General features: G+C 40.5%; 2 protein-coding genes across 12 annotated transcripts in view; both read right to left on the bottom strand.

Annotated features, from left to right (window-relative positions):
• The window catches only part of LOC105689422 (thyrotroph embryonic factor), a 79,382-nt gene extending 74,541 nt beyond the window's left edge, over positions 1–4,841 (bottom strand). For 4 of the 10 annotated variants that reach the window (XM_048651089.1, XM_048651095.1, XM_048651092.1 and 1 more), the window contains exons 1-2: positions 4,570–4,840; positions 4,388–4,505 (exon numbers count right to left, since the gene is read on the bottom strand). In XM_048651089.1, coding sequence (XP_048507046.1) covers positions 4,388–4,475 — 88 coding nt within the window. In that variant the 5' untranslated portion in view covers positions 4,476–4,505; positions 4,570–4,840. Of the gene's footprint in view, positions 1–4,387; positions 4,506–4,569 lie in introns of all 10 variants that reach the window. The other 6 variants (XM_048651090.1, XM_048651097.1, XM_048651091.1 and 3 more) reach the window with 4 other exon arrangements.
• A 4,624-nt stretch (positions 4,842–9,465) lies between these two features.
• LOC105689351 lies at positions 9,466–16,148 on the bottom strand. Of its 2 annotated transcripts, none has more exons than XM_048649888.1 (5): positions 12,239–16,148; positions 11,881–12,131; positions 11,664–11,804; positions 11,443–11,590; positions 9,466–10,503 (listed from the first exon to the last, which is right to left on the bottom strand). In XM_048649888.1, exons 1-5 carry the CDS (start codon positions 12,298–12,300, stop codon positions 10,434–10,436), a joined length of 672 nt encoding a protein of 223 aa, XP_048505845.1. In that variant the 5' UTR covers positions 12,301–16,148; the 3' UTR covers positions 9,466–10,433. The 2 variants fall into 2 exon arrangements, with proteins under 2 accessions (XP_048505845.1, XP_048505844.1); XM_048649887.1 differs by lacking the exon at positions 9,466–10,503 and adding an exon at positions 10,540–11,159.
• Between the last annotated feature and the right edge of the window lie 773 nt (positions 16,149–16,921).

The following is a 16,921-nucleotide window of genomic DNA, read 5'->3' as shown; positions in this document are numbered from 1 at the left end:
CATGCTAGCAGGTAGTTTATGAACTCAAATAACAATAATAATATCTTACAACTCGCTAACTACTCGATATACATAGCTCATTATACTGTTTGAAATGGCGCTAACTGAGTTTCTCCCGGATGCACAAGTGTGTGTTACACTACGTACATGAATATAGGTGTGGGTACAGCTAGGTATACAATTCCCCAGGTCATAACACCGATCGACAAAGATCGACAAAGTAAATGTGCTTTCTGCAGTTATCTGGTACACGCGAGTACATACACGTACAGATATGATACACAGATATAATCTCCCCAGTCGAATGAAATGAAGAAGGTTGCGTCGCACAGATTAATATACATACTAAATACCTAAGCTGTATGTGCATGCGTCGCATGAGTTCGCAATAAAAATTTTAAGCTGACACGATTAGTTAGGATCTAGAACTCGCGACATGCTTGGATCATAATACATCCATATCCGTACCTATGTTTCTATCTCCGCGAGGGTGGTAAATTTATTCAGAATTCCACTCCTTTTTTTTTTTTTTCTCTTCACTCTCCTACGTGCGAGTCGAGAAAGCAACAGCGGCATGACTGATCTTATCATTCAAAATTTTCATCGAATAATTGTTGATAAGAGAAAATAAAAAAAAAAATAGTTTATCGTAGGAGAACCAGAAGAACACGACCCAAAAAAAAAAAATGGTATCAAAAGTGGTATTCTCGAAACAAATTAGATTCGTTCCTCTTGTCGTCTCGAATATTACTCCGATCCAGATTATAACAGGTAAATTCCATTAGTAATTTTTACAAGTGAAAATGATTAATAAAGCTAATTAGGTATACGAAGCCTTCCGTTCAGTTTCAGCAGCTTTAATACCTTCGTGACTCGATTTGCAGTCCGTAAGTAATTCCTGATTGATGTTGCGATAACCGTACGTCACGTGGATGTACATATAATTTATATTATGACGTTCGAGTGGCGATGAAGAGCAGTTGTTATTTATATGCGACGATGAACTTTTCACGCGATTCAACGAAATACGAGATTCAATTAACGTCGCGCGTCGATTCATATCGGTCGAGAATTTTCGGATAAAAAATTTAACCGTTAAATCGCATTCCCAACTCGAACTGGTGCGATCGGTGTTTCTTTTTCCATTTCCTTTTCGTCTATTATCTGCATTTCATCTGCTCTTGCGGGACATGCCTTCGCCATGGTATCCGCAGTGTTTTTTTATTTTTGGCGCATTACGCCCACCCAGGTGCCGAGCATCCGAATCTAAATACTCTGGAAAGTCATTGAAAACTGCGAAGAGTGATTCAATAATTCTCTGTATACCAGAGTTCTTAATTCACCCGGATGATCAAGTAATTGGGTTAACAAATCGTTATAAAAACGGTCGAACAAATATAAGTAGCTACTCTCTATAATATTGATCGACACTCTTCTCATGTACTGCACTATACGATGTTGCTGCAGTTGTAGCCCAGTCTGCTGTCGCAGGTACACTAACAATAAAAGTCTTCCCCCTGCACCCTCGTAGTATATATATATATACATAATTCCCACGTACACACAAGTGGAATTATTCCGTACTATCGAAACGAATGAGAAGAAAAGTACGTGGTAGAATAAAAAAAAAAAAAAGAAAAAAAACAGATCAAGTCGGAAAAAATAACTTAACTTCATTTTGATAAGCTCAAATGTACGACGTATAACATTCTTACATCGGATAGATGTACAATTCATATCAACGCCTGCCGAAGCTTATCGGACGTATCAGGTATCGAGTTTTTTTTTTATTTTTTTTCTTTGTCGTCACCACGCTCGGAACGAAGTACCTGTACAGTGGCCTCGATGGAGGAAAGAATTTCTCGAGAATTCGAGAGAAGGAAAATGAAAAGAACATCATGTACGTACGATTGAATAAATGAAATAACGAATTGCCGGCAGGTATTCGTACGTGTAATACGTGTGATATTTTCGTTTGAAATTTACGACAAGAAATATAACGCATGTGTTACACACCTCACTTACTTATCTGCGCCTATGCTAATAAAAATACGCATTGTATCAATGTGTTGCGAAGAATGTTTTATGTGCTTCTTCTTACAAACCTGAACCACGTGAGTAGGCCTACGTACTATAGGTATATGCCGAGTGATCGTCTGGCATCTGGTATCGAACCGATGTTATCGCGAATACCCGACCGTACAGCGTATCCCTATATTAATATAATACAACGTGTACGAGGATTTTCAAGTATTTTTTTTTTTGTTTACAACAATCTCTGATAGATTCGCTTCGATTGTAAGATACACGCGATACAATCGAATGGATTAGCTGAGAAAAGTAGCGATAATGTTTTGTGAAGATGAATGGAGAATTTTTCGAAATTCTACTCTTCTGTCTGTGAGCGAGAAAAAAAATGCTTCGTTTACTTACTTATGTTATCTGGGAAAATCTTTGTAGGTTTTTCAAACACGATGCTCTCTCACTATTCGTTATATACGATCGTTCTCGATTTTTCAGCGAAGGTATTCACACTTACCTGTGGCGCGTGTATGATATTTATTTATAAAATAATTGTTAACATAAATATATAGGCGAGCCCTGGAGCCCTGCGCGATTCTTGACGACCTTGTACGCGATCGGGTAGAGGAGAATGGAGAGAAATCGTGAAAACTTTCGCCGTACCACACACACGTGTACCTATAGTAGTTACACGCTCGATGTACGTACGTATGAACGAGTAGCCGTGGTTAATATCGACGAAAAGACGCCGAGATAGATCAATGATTCAAAACGCAGCCGTAAATCGGAGGCCGTGACTCGAAGAACAGTTTGATTGAAATACCCGTACGTGTGTCGATGATGTTCTTCGTTTTGTTTTTTTTTTTTTTTTTTTTAATTCGTTTCTTCTTTTAAACGCCGCCGTAGACCCGTAAGGGGTAAGTAAATTCGTAGGTGCGTAAAGTATACCTACTATTTTTGCGGGAGAGCACGAGTGGAATTAATTAGGTATTCGAGCTCGGGCCATTGACCTTAAACTCCGTGTGACCCGCACCCTTACCTGCAGGAACGCCGACGACGACGACGACGTATATGATCCAAATAAACAGTGATCGGTTATGCGGACGAGAAGTTCATCGTACGATTACCTGCGCTCTGATTCGTGTGGGTGCAGTGATTTTGGAATGAAGTTACTTCAAATCGTCCGTTGATTAAAAATAATACTCTCGTGATGTTTACGGTTCTTGTTCTTTCAGAAATTAATTATACTTTCGTATCAATGACCTTGTCACGGCGAGGACCGAATGATCAGAAACCATCTACGTATGACCTAAGAAATACTAAGAGTCGTCGGTTCATTTATGAGTTTTTCTTTTTAAATATCATCAGTACAATTTTCCTGTTCTCAAAGGTTTCCGAAGGCAGAAAACGCAGGGAAATATACTCGACGATGATAAAATGATCGAAATATCATCGTGTTAGGCGATAACAAACCAAGCGGTTGGTAATCTAAAATAACGAGACGACCAGGTGATTTGTCACGTGAGAGATTGATAGGGGATCTCCGATGTTGGAGACATAACAGGACTCGTTTTAGATCTCCGTATCTACGATTCGTGAGAATTTCGTTTATGAGATGATTCGTCGTGGCACGTTGACGGGCATCGGGGATTTCGCGGCGTCGGTCGAATCGTTCGAAGAGTATTCGAGTTCTCTGTGAGCTCGGCTCGGCTTAAAGCGTCGGAGTCGAGTTCGAGTGGCTAAGGTAAGGCTGGGTCGTTGCTACGTGTCACGTGGTTCGCCACGGGGTCCGAACGAGGTTAATCGGGACTCGAGCGCCGACGCAACAATAGATTATTCGCGGTGCGTTAAAAAGAGCGTAGAACAACTACGAGGGCTATGAAGATTTCCTAGCTAGTTTTGAACCATCAATGAATCCGTTAGCCACCAGATGAAGACGTTGTCACTCGGTACATCGACCGGCACGAGTTGCAATCGAATAATTTTGAATAGCGTGCATGCATCCGATGCGCGCGTGGGTACCAAGGAATCCGGTACGTTCTGGTACATCTCGGCGGCGTGGTATTCATTCCACGGTATAAAGTGATTTAAAGAAGACTCGGAAGTCTGAGGACGGTGTTTCAATTCTTGGAATACCGATAAGTCCAATTGTTTTCAGGGATCAACGACCACCTCGCTAACGAGAGACACACACGCTCAGGAATTCTATTTCATCGTCGGAGACATGCGGAAAAAAAACGAGATTTTTTCAAAGACAGAAGCTAGAGAGACAGAGCATCGTTCGAGGGTAGAACAAATGAATCGGAATAGCTGGGTTCGCGCTGCGTTGCGTGTATAGTATATAGTGGAAAATTATCGTGCTCACCAATTAGCGGAAAGATACTGGGCTGGTCGAGGAGTGATTTGAGGCTGTTTTCGACGAGGGTAGGAGATGATCGGTCCTTGTCGCTCATTTCACGCACTGCGCCGAGCTCAGTTAAGTCCTGAAGCACAAAATTTCTGTGAGCAGGAATGAAGGAAAAAAAAAAATATATATATAATATTCACCACGTCCGCCAGGAGAACACACACCGAACCTCACTATTGCTTAAGTCACCCACAGCCCACTGTAGCACATTAAAATAACACGGGCCGCTCGCTGCTCTTGAAAATCAATCTAAAAGTGGCTCGCCTCGTGGCGCGATCTCAGGTAAAACTTGCGCACCGAATAACGGAATTTCAAACCAGAAAGAGGTTCTGGGAAGAAGACTTACACCGATAACAACGACCATCTACCTCGACAACGACTCCCAAGCTCGCGGACGTCGCGGGGCCACCGTTGGCAAACGACTGCCTTATCAGAGACAGAGACCAGATTCTATTCCCTCGCGCCATCGCGATCATTGCGGTCGGTAAGCCGAGCCACCAGCTTTGAGCTGATAACGACCAATCGAAACGGATGCTGCTAGTCGTCGAAAGGTTCGTCGAGAAATTCGAATTCGAAAATTCAATCTTCGGGGACTGACGCAAGAGTTGAACGAAAAATGACTCCGTCTCCATACCAGTCTTCCTCGAATGTACGCAATGTCTTGGGCTCCAATCCCATCCCGATGCAGTGTTCGAATCGAACAACGTCATTGGTCTCTTTCCTTGCGATCGTAGATTCAAATTTTGCAAGCTGCCGCCATTGACTGAAGATTTAAACGCGCGTTGACTGAAGCGCGCGTTGACTGAAGATCGCGCTTGTATCCACAGTTGCATAAACTTCAGGCGCTGTGGAATATCGATGGCATCGCGAGTGATGAAGTAAACTTTGATACATCGAGTGGAGAAATCAAACCTTCGGAATTCTGACCTTTGAATTCGGATTCACACATTGTCGACACTATTGTCCAGGCATAATTCAACAGGACATCCTTCGAACAGTATACTGGACAGAAGAATGGTTCTAGTTTCCGCAAAATCTACGAACTTCAAGGGACTCCGCGAGTATAAATGAATGGGCCTCCATCCGATCACTCATGAAGTTCCTTCAAATGTCAGTCTGCGATGGTGAACATGAACATCGTGCGAAATGGACAATGGTCATGAGCATCGTATCGCGTAGTACGGTGCAGAGGTAGTAAAGGGCCTTGAGTTTCACTTTCGACACATCCTGGAAAGCCTTCCATTATTTTAGCCTTCACCCACATGCCGGACTATACTTCGGACTTCCTTCCCTCTGCTTAACTCCGAACTTACAAGGAACGGTCACTGACTTATCTATTCCTCCGATCTTGACGCGCAGTCGATTACGCCTCGAGTAAAACGTAATAATACTGTAGGTACTAAAATTCAAAACGTCGTTACTTCTATTACGGTTCGCAATGAACATCAATTGTTCAACGTCTTCAGAGACCATAACGCACGAACGTCTACCGCCTGATACACGAGGCGAGGAAAAAATCGAAAGAAATTTAAAAAAGCAGATAATACTGCATGAAAAGTAAATGACAAAAGGGGCAATCGTCATTCGATCGATTTCCACATGCTTCCTCTTGCCAAACGATATACGTGTCCATTCGATTGTTCCGACGATAGTTAACGTCACTCGGTTCTTTCTCTCAGGCCACGTTGTCTTTGTGGCTATACACTGAGGCCAAAGATCGCGGCAATCTTCACAACGTTGAACACATAAACGAGAGCAAACAAGAAACGAATAGATTCTGTTGGTGCACAAAAGTGGTCAGAATTTTTGTGACAATTTATAATTTAACGCTGGATGAAACCATGTAATGGCGATTCGACGCAAAGGAGGCGTTTACTTCCATGTCACGGGTATCCCCATAGTCCCAGCCGAGTACGGGAACAAGAAATTTATACGGGGCAGTCCCGTTTAAGCAGAACAAGTTCTAGGGTCACGTCAAATTTCTGCTCTTGACCAAACTCAACGAAAACTCTTATAGAGTCATATGTGCCCTGATATCAATAATTGGTCAAAAGTTCGTGTTTCCATGCACGTGAACTTGTTCGAGTTGAACGATACCACACGTAATTGTAGAATCTTTTTGATTTTCTGTCAAAGAGTTGAGTTTGGTGTCTACAGGTATGTACTATTTTCAGTGAACTATGTGACGGATGGCAATACCTATACAAATGCATACCTGTCCGATGCCTGACTTTATCCTAAGCGTCCAGTCATTTCGAAATGGTTCAACGATCGTTTCGGACTCTTGGATATTCCATTAACAGATATACTGTGTGTCTATGTATAAGTCTTTGTAACCGCGCGATGCAATGGCAATAAACTAAATTGGTTTTGCCAAACGTCTTAATTACCAGTAAGATTCAAATTGTCCGAGGAGGATTGAAATTTTATCACATTCATCACTCGCAATCCGGAGACACATTTTTCACGTTGAACCCAAAAAGGATCGGATCTATCAGTTTTCGTTACGCGCCCCCACTTTATAGATGCGGGTATACTTGTGAGCACTTTGCGATTTTATGGAAAAGATGCTATAATGCAAAAACGGAAACGGCATAAATATGCGCTGATGACGACGATAATATTAATGATGAAGTTAGTGTTAAATATATCATAGAGGTGTATATTTTTGCATCGGTCATTGAACGTATGTATGGAAATGACAACAATTAAGGAAGACAAAGGATATTTTAACGCCAGTTGTTGTTATTATTCCTAGCAGTGAGATAACAATGTCTCGAGTCTCTAAAGGTTCCCATATTATTTTTCCATAATATTCTCCTAATCTTATTACATTTCCTTTGCGGAATGGAGAAGCATCAGCGTCAAGAGCCAGCAGCAGCAGCAGCGGTGGTGGTAGGAGCGGTAATTTATAGAAAAAAAATTCCATTAAACCAACATTACAACTTACTATTAGCAGGGAAGAGCGGGTTATACGATAATAGTAACACCGGAGCCGTTGAAACGTCCCGATGCGATGGCACCGCACCGGGCTAAAGCTCCATGAGCAACGAAATCGCTCACCGTGACGCCGATCATTTACATTCGGCCGTCGTTCACTTTTCTACTCCTTCCTATTTATATATTTACTCTATACATGGGGTATATAGTCAGAGGTATTGTCAGTTAGGATCTGCTCGTTTTCCACTCTTCTTTCTTCCTCTTTAACAATCTCAATCCCGCGCGCCGTGAATCCCACGCCCGAGGTTAACTTCAGTTTAGGACCGCTTATATTTACACCTGCTACTGTCTGCTCAGATGCCGATGCCGAATGCTGCCTCGACAATTCCCGTTACGTTATATTCTGATCCTCAATTTTCAGGACGCGTTCAAGAGACAAATTTTGTCCCGAAATTTATCGCTGCCATTTAAATCGGCTGACCAGGGTCACGATATTTTTGCACCTGGAGGATCCACAAATTTTCAGCTAGTCGATTTTTCATCTTTCTTCCGCCTTAGAATTATTTGGGCCGATCGTTGATTGTAGAACCTCCGAGTCTACGCTCCATGGTGATCGCGGTGGAATACTTCATCGATTGTTGGCTCGACGTGGATTTTTCGCATTCATTTGTATTTATGTTGAGACGAAAGACTCGTATAAACCTCAGGGATTATCGCACGCTCATATTTCATCTCTGCACGCATCGTTACCTATACAAATTGAGAAGACTAGAAATATTATATTGTTTATACCCGTTATAATAAGTGCATCCACTTTTTCATTCGACGATATCTTCTCATATCTCGTGAAATCATCACGTCTGTGTTGTATGGAAAAAATCTCGTCCCGCACCTCTTGCTGCCTCAGCTTATATCCAATACACGATTTACTTCGTTTGAAAAAGTTCGTCAATTTGAAACAAAAAAAAAAAAAAGGTTTCCATCAATAAACAAACAAATTACACATTCTTCGGAGTCATCCATACCAGTTATTAGATTTGTATAAATGGTAAGAACTCAAGAATTATTCAGAGCAACCGAGTTTTCCGTTTTATTTCAGAATAGAAATCAAAAAGTTCACGAGTCAGTTTCAAAGATAATTTCAAACTTCCTACAGTCTGAACCGAATGGAAAATTCGAAAATTCATTCGAACGACACCGACTCGGTTGCCACCGTTCCAATTATCTCGTCAATTCTTTCCTTTTTTCAATAATTTAGTTCACTTTTTTTTTGTCGAATTGTTTTCCTTCGCCGCCCCGTTCAAGCTGCACTATCTTTGTTCCATTCTTCTTGCACGCATCTACCTACAATCGCATCGCATAATAGAGAGGATTGCGTGATTGCGTGATGGCGATATTCACCTTGTAACTATATTACAGTGTATCCTGATCGTTAAAGGCAACTTGATACATAAGTATAAAGAAAAGTCGACGACATTGGGCCGATTATTTAATTTTCCTCCTCCAAGTGAACTTGAAAACGACCATCGTTTAACCAGGATACCTGCAGCGCGAGTATAATTTTCTGATCGAATTGCAATATATTTTTATTGGACGAATCAGCTTCTCCGAACATGGGTGTAGTATACATATACATGTATATTCGATGATTTTATCCGCTCGACTTCCTACAGTTTGAACTATACCTGTATATTTGTATAGCACATACCTTGTGCACAATCACAATTCGCATCGCATGCAGACGGATTTACTTGCGCTGAGAAAACTGACTCACAATCAGGAGCTCCGTAAGCTTCGCGTTCGGTTTACGACCTGAACTCAGGGAAGTCAGCTGATCGGTTTCAGCTGTACGCCAAGATTTTACCGTTCCGAAAAAACGGTAGAAAAAATCGCAAAAATCAAATGCGCGATTGTTCGAGGCTCTATAATTATTGCATTAATAAAATATATTCCGAGGGAAAAAAAAAAAAAAAAAAAAAACAGAAAACAAACAAAAATTAAATTACGGCACAATTAATTCATTGTAGTCTGGCAATTAGGTATGCTGTTATAAAATATTCTGACAATCGAAGGAAGCGTCTTATCCACTCGGTGTCTTTTATTTTTTTTTTCCTTCACTTTATTTTATTTGCGATTGTTACCCGGTTTGCGAAACGCTATCTGTCACTTTACCAACTGCATCGAAGTATCAACGGAATGTTCGTTCCACACTTTTCTGCGGACCATTGTTCAAATTTTTGTTCGCAGATTCTATTGCCGGCTCATTATGTTCCTTCTGGTTTTTCACTGACTCTTTTTTTTTTATTCGCTCAATTTTCGGTGTAACGTAGGTGCATATAGATGATACATAGATAATGAATGTGAGATGGTTATAATGAGAATAATCAGGACCTGATAAAAGTTGCAGTGCAGGTTACAGCTTATGTGTATAGTATAACGAAGGCGAGCTTGCCTCTTTGATGTTAGGATCTCTGGTCGTACTTTACTTTATACTTCACTTTACTTTACTTTACTTTGTGGAACTTGATAGTTGCCGTTGAGAGGCAGGCGTGTCCAACTCGATGCTTCGTGGGAACATGGTGAGCAACTTGGACCCGCTATATATATATATATATATATAAAATAAAATAGATCCAACGTTGAATATTGTAACACTATAACTATGTATACACAGTGGCTGTATATAATACACAATAAACCTAACTCTGAATAATCGTAAATCATCAACCTCTTTAAAAAGTTCTGCGAATATGCATATCGCCGTCAATATTGTTTTTTGCCAATTTTACCACTTCCTAGTCGTTGATCCTCCTCAAGGATACGATCGCCCGCGCGAAAAAACTCTCATTCGAGCAAGGATCAGGATCTGGAAGCCCGCAAAAAATCCTCAGTCAATTCTAGATAATAAGAATCGTATGGTTAAATATTGTTAACGTGCGTATTTTATCCAATTGCTTGAATGAAATAATATTTATGTAGGTATGAGTGTATCATATCTAATGTATATACATATATATATATAAGTAACGTGTAATAAGCGCGTTCCGTTCTTAGAAATAGGTGATTATTCTCGGAAAGAAACCATCATCATTCGCACGCGGTGGTCCGACTTTGCTATGGTCAGTTTCCTGTAACTGATGAGGTTAGAATATACATAATTGTCACGTCTGTACATATGTATAACGTGTACTAATAACTTTGAAATGATTAGACGATTATTTGTTTCTTATTTTTTACAACATGTCTATGGATTCCTGTTTTCCATGGAACCCACATTTGTGACGCAAATAACGTAGGGTACGCTCTGCATCCCGCGGGGAATGAGGGTGGCCCAGTTTCTTATTTTTCTATCTGAACTACGACAAAGATTGGGACAAACGTTATGGTGATCGGACAGATATTTTATGCCGCCTCATTTCGGTGACGGAAGATGCGTGTAATTGAAATGCGACGGATAGCGGTCCTCCACGTTCTGTATTTCTATATACCGTTCAGTTTTTATGCATTCCACGAGAACGACATTGCATTTATAACAGTCTCGCCGCGATTCATAAGTATCTATAAATACACTCCAATTAATTTATTGGAACAAAAGAGAATCACGTAAACCAATTCCAGATGTATACAGTATATATGCAAGTAATTTTATACTAGATTAATTTTTTACTTTGTCGAAAATTAATTGCCGACGTTGCAAACTTCTGGGGTTGAAGATCCGGGTGCACCGATCAGATACAAGAAAAATAGGAAAGCCAAGATGGCGCCCAGACCCTTCAGCATGTCGGCATTGCTGAAAGAGAGGAGCGTTATGGATTTCCAAATCGATTCGTTCGACCGCTGTGACAGTCGTCTTGAATTTCAACCAATTTTCCACAACCGCTGTTGGAATTTACGTCGTACCCCAATTGCTCCCGGAACAAATCGAAAATCGTTCATAGGACCGTGTAATTTTATCGCGAAATTTCAACTTTTCTACTCGATGTGACTGTGGGAGAAGGTGGAGGTGGACTTGTGGAAAATATTTATCTAAAATTTTTTGTCCATTTTCAAAGTAACCAATGTACTGTACGAACTTTTTCGGTCTCAGGAGTACGTTGCGAAGACCTTCGATGAGTTTTTGATTCACCCAGAAACAAGTTTCCGCTATATAGATACCAAGGATGATCAGGTAGAAGCAAATCATCCTGTTTACCACAATTGCTTTTCGCAGGTAGTTGCCATCTGAGAATAAGCGAAGAGATTCATTTTGTCGTATCGAAATATCTGGAAAGATTCTCATACTTTTGACCATTACCTGTAACCATCCATAAATTTTTCAGGTATTTTATCGACGCTGATGCTTCCGCGCACGCTACCTTGTACTGATCCTGTAACACCGAAATCCCAGACTCCGCTATTTCACCGAGAGAACCCGAAGTCTGCAAAGCCATGATTCCTGACGTATAGGATATACAATGAAGAGCATTATTTTCACTTTCTTTCGGATGACCGAAACTCCTTTATTTTCTCACCCCTTTTTACGTCCTCTTCCGGTGCACTGCCTCTGTTATCTGGTGTCTGATATTCGGTAAAATTTTCTGAATTTACATTCGAGAATCCCACGTGGAATGTTTTTTCCCAGTTTTCGTGGCCCCGGAATCTCCTCGGTCCTTGATCTTGGTGTCCGGAAAAAACTGGGTATTCGGTAGTTGGTTTCGCTTTCGATAAATCAATCGGAACCTGTAGGAGCCCACGGTCCGCCAAAATTTTACGACCACAGCACCTGGTACCGGAAGGTTATGTCTTTTTTTTAAAAAAGTCTGTATAAAAAATCAAAAAATATTCATGAAACGTGAAGAATGAAAGACAAAGAAAATGACGATAACCCACCCAGGGCAATTACGAGTGATTTTCCGCGTTGCGGTTTCAGCCCGCGGCAGCATTATGTTCATGAAAATTCATGGCATAATTTTTTCCCCCATTATCCGATTCCGAATTAATGTCGACGGTGTGAAGTACGCGTCATCTTTCACGTATCGCTCGATCAAATCAACGCGAAATTGGTTATCGCTCGGCAATTTTTACGACAATCAAGCAGAATAATTGAGAGAATAGGAAAAAAAATAATCATTGGAAATGGAAAAACGGAGTGTAATTTGTCGCCAGCTACGGGGCGTGAAACGATTACAGTTGTCGATGTAATAGAAGACGTAACCGAAGCTTTTGCTCTGTACAGCGCCTCGTCGTTGAAAATAAGTGAAATAAATGTCGGGCCGTGAGAGGCGGCAGACTGGCAAGGAGGAGCAAACTACTCAATGGCTCGATCTTGACGACCCCCGGATCGGTCAACTATTATAGGAGCCGCTACCCGTGATTATTCGACGGACTCGGATGACCCTGAGGGACACCGTAGCTGAGCGAAGAACCCGCGATCAGATCAATGAACGACGCCCGGGGATGGTGACCTCGCCGATCTTCTTTGTGTGCAGAAAACTATGAATTCTATCCGAGATAATTTTCAAGAAATACGAAAGCAATTTTATATCCACCTACGATACGCGCCTTTTGTCTCCAAAATGTTATTAAAAACAACAAATTTTCTCACAGTTTTTGGGGAAAAAATCTAATACGATTACAGGGATTTGATTTATTTATTCATTTATTCATTTTGTTCGCGTCCTCTCAGTTCTCTACAAGTCCATGAAATATGTTTTGTAGTTTCATTTGAAAACGGATGTGGTGATTTCGAGCAAGGATCGAGCAACAATATCGACCACAAAATCGGTGCAATTTTTTTCTTTCGTTCCGGCTTCCGTTCATTTTCATGGCTATGACGATGATAATGACAATAATATCCGCAGAGTCGATGGCAAAGCGCAGCAAGTCGGGGAGATCGAGCAGTATTTCAATTGATCGTTCGATCGCTCATCCGCGGGACATTGTAAAAGTCGTATCACAAATCGCATTCGCGTTACAGTCCAAGTTGAAATGGCGGATGAGAAGGAATCGAAGCTACAGCGTCGCAAAATGAATATAATAATACGACTGCAATGATTCCTAAAATTCCGAATCCTCACAATTACGCGATCGAAACCTTCGAGGATGTTATTTCTCGAGGAAATCGATAATTTATTCATTATTTCAGAATCTCAAAGCTGCACCAGCCGCCCGCGACCTTACAACGCAATTTCGAATTACAAAGGCGACCTTCACGTCACACGGCGTAAATATTTATGAAGAAGTTATTCGAGGGTAGGACATTGAAAAATAGAAAATTAAATTACACGTAACGCGCCGTATTCTAGTTGCTAATTTTGCATTACTCCGCACGTATAACGTTGTAACATATTTCTACGAGTATACAATCCTAACGATTTTGACGAAACGTGAAGCTGTCTAATTATTGCAGAAATATTGTGGCATTTTTAACCGTTCTTACCTAATATAATATATACGAATGACTCGAGAGTGCAGAGGCGTCAGTGTTCTATCCTGTGAACCAGGAAGGGTTGTTAAACTGGGTCAGAGTTTCTGAACGAGCGCTGCTCCTGCGTATACCCGTATAGTCATACGTACAACGAGATCGGTAACTCATTACCACATCACAGCTAGGTATTATATTAAAACTAAGTTTTTAATTTGCAGTAGCTAAAATTATAATTCGCATCATCAGGTGAAAATTAGCGAATGTACACTCGTGTACACGTGTACGTACGAGCGCACGTTGTATTACAATACAACAGCGATAATTAAATCTCCTCAAGATCTCCGCGTATAAAATCATACGTGTCTTTACGTATTTTTACACGCACCCAGAACCACGTCCACCAATACCGACGTTACTTACGCGTATAGTTAGTTATAGTAAGCAGATACCCAGGCATAATTGGGTAACTGTATTATACGTGGGTAAGAACAAAAGAGAGAAGGTATAAAGTGCTTAAGATAATTCACAGCTAAAATTCACATTATTTCTTTACTCGTTTTTTTTCACCTTTCTTTTTTTTTTCACTTATAATTATTTAAGCCCTTCCTTCCTCTTTCTTTGGTCTGCGCTGTTGTTAATCGCGACATTAAAATTAGGTGTCAACGAATTTATGTCATGCGATAAACAGTTATCTCAATCGTTTACGTTCTTCAAATCGCATATACATGAATTTTACACGATTTTAGACCAGGTTCATCCAATCGATTCGTCGCCGAATGAGGAAACATGGTAAAATTTGATGAACGCTGAGCAGATGCATTAGATTATTCTGCGAAAGCGTATAAATCCTCCGCAAGTTTTCTCAGGTATAGTATACGAATTTATTGCTATAATTACGATACCGTATCACGTTGTACAATATCATATAAATTGTATACAAATATTTTACGAGTATACTATTTTTTTCATGTACATGCTAGTATTTATATATTGTACGTAGTCTCATATGCTCTGCGCGTGGCAGTAACGGTATTACCGATCTGCACGATCGCTGCCGCATAATCTTTACCCGCTGCAATAATAATTCTGCAAAACTAAACCAATAGGAGCAATAAGAGGAAAAAAATTATTTCAATTTATCTCAATATCGTTCATTGCGTATGGGCACACATTACCGCTACATGTATACCAGGTGTGTAATACTAGTACGTATCAACCGCTAGATCATGAACAGTTCGACTCTCGATACAGATTATTCGAATACTGCAATTTAAAAGAAAACAACTTGTTTTCATGAAAATTTGCAGCAGATGACGCGACGATGCGCTTGACCTTCGCAAACAATTAACAACTGCTAGAAGGAAAGCGGAAGAAACCAAAAAAGAAAAGTAATGAAAACGCAGAAATTTTACACACTGGTTTTTATAATAGATCCAGATTTACATTTCTCAGCTCATTTGCAGGTTTAAGCATCCGAGTAAATATATGTATATATATATATATATACGTACATATGGAGACATAAAGTTAGTCACAACCAGTTTGATGTAACGGAATTATAACTGAGCAAAATGATAATGCGTGTTATAATTTCAGGAGAGAAGAAAAGAAGAAAAAATTAATCGCAAATGTCGACGCGACCACGATGTCAACGTATGATTTTTTGTTTTTTTCTTTTCTCCTCCTCCATTTCTTCAAATGGGCAACGATCCTGCCATCATTGTTATACTCTTCGTGGCAATGAAATGTTTTTTTCATCCGTCCCCCTTTTTATATTCCGTTCGATTTTTCGAAGTGAAAAATATCCGCCGGAGTGGGTGGGTGCGAAAAATTCGAACATGACCATTTGCAGTTCCGGGTTCGATCTTCCCAGGCAATAAAGAATTTTCTGCACTTACTTCCCTTGCAAACTGCGGAGAAGTGGGAACGGAACGATCAAGATATTGTCTGAAGTAAAACAAGTAACATGAACCTCATGGGCTGGCGATCGGTACAAGATTTTGTAATAAATCGTTATGTTATTACTGTGAGATCATTTTCTACGAGTGTTGCAGAACGATCGATCGATCCCGGTTATTTCGTGTGTATCGAAAGACTCCTCAGAGTCTCGGCACCGGGTACATTCCAAAAGAGTGGTACGACGAACTGGCTGGTCTTTAGTCTTCACCGAATTGAATTACCGCCTGAGAATGGCGTCAGTTAATTTTCATCGAAAAAGCCCACCAAGTTTCACCACTTTCAAATTTTGTTTGAATTTTTTTCCCTGTGGTTCTTTTCATCCAAATTATCCAAATTTCTTTTAGATTTTAATTTTTTTGCAGAGACTATTTGGCGAGGCGAGAATGACGATTCTTCTTGGCGGTTGATTGGGAACAATTGATGTACTTGGCGACATTTTTTTGCGGCTGAGGTGTTTTTCGCGGGTATATAGTATCTTGCAGAGACGTAAAAACAAATCGAGACGATGGTCCTCGAAAGGCTGGGAATGGTGTGCGTCGTTTAAAAAAGTGATTCGACGCTATTCTTCGGGGCACACTGACTCCGCGACATATTCACACGTATACGTATACGCGAGTGAATCACACGCCTAATCAGAGGTGTATTTTATATAGGTTAATTAGCATGACGCCCCATTCAACACTTTTGGAGTTGGTATAACTTTGAACTGAGAGGCTATTGACGCGTGGTACCGGGATGCGGTAACTGGAGTACGTTATGTACATACGTATGTATGTATATACAGGTCGAGGCAGTCCCTGACCTTCTCTTGGGCGTAATGTGAATTCAGCAAAGTAAACGGTTTTTAAAGAACAAGAAAAAATAAGAGAAAATTAAATAGCTCACGATTCAAAACTGTACACATGTACGACACATGTATCGCTGAACATTGTAATCGACCGTGCGTAATCAAATCGATTATCATACCTCCAGTCGGGTCTTCCAGTCGTTAATCATTGGGCAGAATGGAGAGTGATGTATGAGGCATTTCGCTTGAAATCGAACTCACCGATCTCACGATTTACTTTCTTTCGACAAAATTGCGTTATTGTTATCTCCTTTTTATCCGATGTCAAATTTTTTTCGAACGTGCGAATCGAACATCTGAGAAAATCATCTGTGAAATTCGTTTCGAATTTCTTCGTACT

Source organism: Athalia rosae, chromosome 2 (assembly GCF_917208135.1).
Source record: "Athalia rosae chromosome 2, iyAthRosa1.1, whole genome shotgun sequence".
Lineage (NCBI taxonomy): Eukaryota > Metazoa > Arthropoda > Insecta > Hymenoptera > Athaliidae > Athalia > Athalia rosae.
Note: the sequence above shows the minus strand (reverse complement) of the source record. Positions and strands in the feature narration are given on the sequence as shown.

Coding starts and splice junctions, on each gene's coding strand:
- LOC105689351 (XM_048649887.1), bottom strand. CDS start 12,300: ATGAACATAATGCTGCCGCGGGCTGAAACCGCAACGCGGAAAATCACT. Junction 11,805..11,880: donor GGAAGAGGACGTAAAAAGGG/GTGAGAAAATAA, acceptor CCTATACGTCAG/GAATCATGGCTTTGCAGACT. Junction 11,160..11,442: donor GTACTCCTGAGACCGAAAAA/GTTCGTACAGTA, acceptor CCTCTCTTTCAG/CAATGCCGACATGCTGAAGG.